The 5,896-nt window shown below is 45.6% G+C and overlaps 1 protein-coding gene across 1 annotated transcript; it reads left to right on the top strand.

Annotated features, from left to right (window-relative positions):
• Positions 1-1,196: 1,196 nt before the first annotated feature.
• On the top strand, positions 1,197-5,530 carry LOC106902110 (lymphocyte antigen 6E-like). Its single transcript, XM_014965288.1, has 3 exons — positions 1,197-1,326; positions 3,861-3,980; positions 5,040-5,530. Exons 1-3 carry the CDS (start codon positions 1,275-1,277, stop codon positions 5,246-5,248), a joined length of 381 nt encoding a protein of 126 aa, XP_014820774.1. The 5' UTR covers positions 1,197-1,274; the 3' UTR covers positions 5,249-5,530.
• Positions 5,531-5,896: the final 366 nt, after the last annotated feature.

Here is a 5,896-nt window from a genome sequence, read left to right as displayed (position 1 = left end):
GCACAAAGAGTGTCATTGCATGAATGATCCGTGCTGGTTTTCTGCTTTAAGCACTTTCCTTAGTACAAGCGAGATGACTGTGAATGACTGCAGACAACCCAGTGAAAAATCTTCCCTTTTTTTTGCCTCCTCTCCCACTTCCCACAGACATAAAGATCTTATGGTTTGAGAAATCCACAATTTATTGTTGTTTAGACAACTATTCTCTCACCCGATGACCCCTCCCCAGCCGTGAAAGGGAATCAGGGAAAACCAAGGAAACACGAAGCTTTGAAATATAAATAGATTTAATAAGATAAAGCTAAATAATTAACATTAATAATACTGAAGAGCCAATATTGATCCTGAGACCAATATAAAATACACTAATATAAAATACTCAGCCCATTCCATCACAGAAAGCTGACACATCACACTCCCGACAGGGACAGCCAATGTGGGACCCTGAGAGTGCTGCAGCTTTGGGAGGAAGGGAAGGGCCCAGGGCTCCAACACCAGGGAAAGAAGTTCTCAGATCACAAACATCAAGGGAGAGAGGGAACTTTTCAGCAAACTTTCTAATTTCTATTGAATGTGATGCTCATGGTATGAAATAACCCTGTTGGCAGCTTGGGTCAAGTGCCCGGGTCTCTCTCCTCCTTGTCCCCACACCTGGAGAGCATGAAAACACCAAGACCTTGAAACCTGCACCCCAGAGCTGGTGATAAAGTAAATATTTTCACCAATTCAGATACTAGAGTCTTCTAAAACTGCAGTTTTCCCAAGCATTAGAAGAGAATTTAGTCCTGTGTTGCTCAAACCAGGACAGAAGCTCTTGTATCATGGCAGAGAGAAAGGATGGAGGATGCCAGGTGACACCTACCATCCTGCAAGCCATGAGCCACCCCAGAGGCGCAGCTGCCTCTGTTTTGCTCCAGATGTTGTGGTTCAGCCCAACGGAGTAAGAAGGGACTCCCGTGTTTGAATCAGATAAATTGCTCCCCAAATTAGCAATGCAGACGTGGTCAGCAGGAGTAGGCCTCGGAAAAAAAGATTGGATCTGGATGAGACGTAATAAAAAAAAAAAAAAAAAAAAAAAAATTGCTAGCTGGAGCCTCGTAATAGGTTCCTACGCACAAACACACCCACCCATCCCTGATCGCATCTTCTGTGCTGTCACTCCCCAAACCTCAAATTACTGCAATCAAAGGAAGTCTAAGTAAACGCAGTCCCAGTATAAAACCCTACCGTGGTGCACCGTCCCACATTGTTCAAGCTCTGAGGGCACAGCGACCATGAAGGCTGTTGTGATCGCCCTGCTGGTGGCAGTCCTGTGTGCGAGGCAAGGTAAGGAGCTTTGGAGGCTGGGAGAGCCAGATGGAGAGGATGAAAACATCCGAAGAGAAATTAGGGATAACACAGGGACAAGAAGGTTTGACAGCTTTTACTGGAATCGGTGAGGTCTTGGAAGTGCAGTTTTTCTTTGCCGTCAACTGGTTCAAGCAATACTTAGTGTGGTTGAGTCTTAGCTCCTGGGTGAGTTCTGCTGAGGCACCCATAACCCACAGAAGATGAGCTCACCACTCTGGTTTCTCACACCCTCGAGTATCAAGCTCCGACCACTCGCATCTGAAGCTAGGTGTGCAAACTGGAAAATGCTAATAAGAATTAAGCTGGGCTCACAGCTTTGCCTTGGGTTTTATTTTGGTTCCTGAATGAAACTCGAGGAGTTGTCGATAAAGGTAATACGGCCGGGACTGACACCACATCTTCTGCCAGCGTTTCGCTTTATTTCCCACAAAGACATTGCAATTAAGAAAGTAGGTTGTTGGCAGTTATTTGAAAGCCTAACAGCTCTTTGCTCATAGGTTTGAAGAGTTTTCTTAAGTGTCTTGTCTAGGAGTGAGTGTGTTTGTAATGGGATTCACAATCCTCTGTGCTTGTTCTCATTCAAAAGGAGGTGCAGATAGAACTAGATAATTGTGTAGAAATACCCAGTTGAGAAACATTGGCTCTGTGAGTGTATTTGCAGTCCCGAGGAGCGCTGCGAGACTTTTTGCACCGTTAAGGCTATTTCTGGCTGCATTTGCAAAACTGGAGCTAATGGAGGGTGGAGGTCAGACGCAGGCAAGGCTTTATAACAGCCATAATTATTTAAGCAGTTATTGTTTCCTGACTGGGAGGGATTTTCCTTGCACCAGTCAGTCAACACGGGTGCATTTCAGTTGCTTTCACGCACATGCTGGGGTCTCGGTTCCATCTGCAGCAGGAAGTGGTTTGAGCAACTCTGTGAGATTTAGCAGAAAAGCAGATCAGAGAGCTCTACGGGGACTGGAAAATGTGATAATACTTGGCAGGCAGCCTGTCTGGGATTGCTCTGGTGAGGTCTGCAAAAGGACAGTAGCCCACAGCTCAGGTCGGTGGGACCGCCAGGGGAGAGGTGAGAGGCTTGAATTATCCAAGTGATGGAGAAACAAGGAGTGCAGAATAGTCAGTCACAGAGAAGTTAAAACCAGCATGCAACAAGGGTGATTTTATCTGCTGTTATGGAGAACACCTGCGCTCGCAACACCTGGCACTAGAAAAGAGCATCTGGGCGGGTTTCAGAGCAAGACAATCGGTCATACGCTGACTTGAGCTGTACCCAAGGCACCTGAGCTCCCCACATCACAGTTGGGAGGACTTTTCTTCTCCTACTTGGGGTAGTTATGGCCTGAAATGGCTTTTCATTCTCTTTTAAAACTGCTTCTGGAATTGTCTAACCAAGGGTCATGGGTAGACATTGTCTAACCAAGGGTCATCAACTTCAGAGATGAATTTGAACCAACAGCAGCTGGGTTTTGGAGAGTCCCTGGGAGGAGTTTCTTTGTCAAACACAGGTTCAAATTCAATTGAAAGGGGCTCTTCTTCCTGGGTTGAGAAAGTTAGGAGGAACTGAACCAGGGAAATTTCAGCCTAATGGAGGACTCTCCCTGGGTTGCAATTTGGTTGCCTTCAACCAAGAGTTCTCCACCACTGGTGACAATGGAGCAGTTTGTCCTGAGGGTGGCTGAACCGCCTCTGTCACCGCTCCTCAGAAATGAGGAGCATTTCATGGGACCCTGAACAGGAGGGAAACAGTTTCCACCAGTTGTGAATCCACCTCCAGGGAACAAGATGGCATGTGCCTGTGCTTCTAGCACCGCCGGCCTGGAAATTTGACTCAGTTTGCTTCAGTTTTGTTCAGAAATCCGTATCCTACCTAATTCTGGCTTTGTAATGGACCTGGCTCAGCCATACTAATAATATCACTGAGAACATGTTGTTCCAGGCGTTGGTAGAAATAATCTCTCTATTGTCCAGAGCAACCTCTCCCAGGGAACTCCCTCAAAGTGGCTCCGTGCTCAGTAATTTAGCTCACAGGGGTGTCATAGGCCTTAATTAATTCATGCCTGTACAGTGTTTTGCAGCTGCAGTCTGAAAATACTAACAACTCACCTGAGAGCAGTGCCAGTTCATCTTCTCCTTGCCAGAGCCATACAAGACCCAGCTGGGCAGGTCATGAGCCTGGCTTTTGCAGGTTGGCTGTCAACCAGGCCAACACGGACCCAGGGGGAGAAAGAAAGTTCACCTGAGAACACTGCTCAGGCTGAGAAAAAAACCATTTGTTTTCAGGTTTAATCACCGAAAGTCTCAAGTAAAGAAAGAAAACTGGTTCTGTTCTGTTTGCTTTTTCATCTTCATTAATCAAAACCAACTTTCTTACTTCACTTGTCATGAAAACTTGTTTGTAACATACTTTTCACCTTGTATTTTCCAAGAAGGGATATGGCTTTTGACACTTTCTTCCCAGGAGGGTATTGCTGGAAACTGCTAATTTGTGGCATGTGCATTTTTTCCAGCTTCCTCACTGTTTTGCTACACGTGCGACAATGAGCACTCCAACTGGAACTGTCTTAAAACCTACAAGTGTGAAGACCATGAGAAATACTGTACAACCACGTACAGCAGTGCTGGATTAGGTGAGTACCAGCAACACTTCAAGGCTTTATTTTTATATATTTTTCTTCCAGAGAAATTGATGGGGAATAGTTTTTTTTTTTAGGGGAGTAGTTGGTCTTGTTGGAAAGAATCGATCACAGAGGTTTACAGACCACAACACATAACCTGAGTGAATCCCTCAGGGATGCTCTGTGATCTACCACCTGTGGTATGTTCCTCACCATCTTGTGGCAGGGCTGGTTGAAGCACACAGATTTTCACGAGCAGACCCTGTTGCTTGATCTGAGAGGTCACACACAGGCTTTTTGAAGGGGATGGAGAGGGGTTGGATGTAAGTAACGCAGTTTTAGAAGCTGAAAATACAGTGATTGGCAGCCTGGTGAAAAGGAGGCTGAGGGGAGATCTCATACTCTCTACAACTATCTGAAAGGAAGTTGTCATGAAGTGGGGGTCAGTCTCTTCTCCCAAGTAACAGGCAATAGGACAAGAGAAAACAGCCTCGAGTTGTGCCAGGGGAGAATTAGATTGGATATTAGGAAATATTTTTATACTGAAAGGGTAAAAATTGGCAGAGGCTGCCCAGGGAAGTAGTGGAGTCACCATCCCTGGAGGTATTGAAAAGACGGGTAGACGTGGAATTTTTATACTGAAAGGGTAAAAATTGGAAGAGGCTGCCCAGGGAAGTAGTGGAGTCACCATCCCTGGAGGTATTGAAAAGATGGGTAGACGTGGAGCTGAGGGACATGGTTTAGTGGTGTTTTTTGTCAGAGTTAGGTTGATAGTTGGACTCGATGATCTGAAAAGTCCCTTCCAACCTAGACTATTCTATGATTCTGTGATTCTGTGATTTTTTGCTGTCCTACAGGAAGCGTGGTGTGGATTTCTACCAAGGACTTTCTAGTGTCATGCATTTGATCCAGGTTATGTGAATACTCACGCAGCATTCATCAAATCTGCTGATAGCTGTTATTGCTGCATTGCAAATTAAGCATACTGCAATATACCTCCTCCCATCGTCCTCTGGTCAGCTCTTGCAGTTTTAAATCACAGCTGTCCTTTCTTGTCTATTCTCTATCTAGGCAAGGACATGGGATATCGCATCACCAAGAAATGTTCTGCAGACTGTCCTGAGACAAACGTGAACTTCGGCGTGGCGGCTTATTCCACCAAATGCTGCAAAACCTCCCTGTGCAATTTCAGTGGGGCCAACAGCATAAAAATCAGCTATGGTGTGATGCTCCTGGGAATTGTGGCCAGTATGATCTGTGTCATCAGGGCCGGATTGTGATGAGGGGTGGGCGAAGATATGACAACCCAAGAACCTACAAGGTATTCCCCCAGCTAGGAAATGAATATCCTCTGTCAAATGTCCCCAACAGAGTCTATGCTACCCTGTTTTTTTCCAAGACATTATTTCAGGTCCCATCCACAAAATGGTGTGGCAGCGTAGCTCCTCTTTTTTTTCCCCTGTATCATTTGTTGTTTTGTACTAATTTTCCCTGGGAAAGCTCTTTTGATAGCATATGTATGACAATTGTCAGGCAAAATAAAGATTTATGTTATTCTAGAGTGTGTTTGCTATATCCACACTGAGATCCAGCTTGAGAAAACCACTCTGCCAGAAAGGGTAGTGGTCTGAATCTCTTACTTCACATTGAATTCCTCTTTTTAGCACCTGGGAGTCTTCTCCTGGCTGTCTTTCTCTGTTGACTCAGTTGCATCCAGCAACTCAAGACAGACAAAGCCAGATGCTCTGCCTGATCACTCAGCGCTAACGAATGAAGGTGTCAACCTGGAAAGGTCAAAGATGTTTGTGTTGTTCCCACCATAAGCAAGAGTGAGAATTGTTTTGTAACTGCCAACGCGCGGGACTGGGGGGCTGCCAGGTATTGGTTGTGCTCCTGGTTGTGCTGCAAAGTTGTTGCGTGATCTCCAC

This window comes from Calidris pugnax, unplaced genomic scaffold (genome assembly GCF_001431845.1).
Source record: "Calidris pugnax isolate Ruff unplaced genomic scaffold, ASM143184v1 scaffold41, whole genome shotgun sequence".
Taxonomy (NCBI): Eukaryota; Metazoa; Chordata; class Aves; order Charadriiformes; family Scolopacidae; genus Calidris; species Calidris pugnax.
This window is presented reverse-complemented; position numbering and strand designations above follow the sequence as displayed.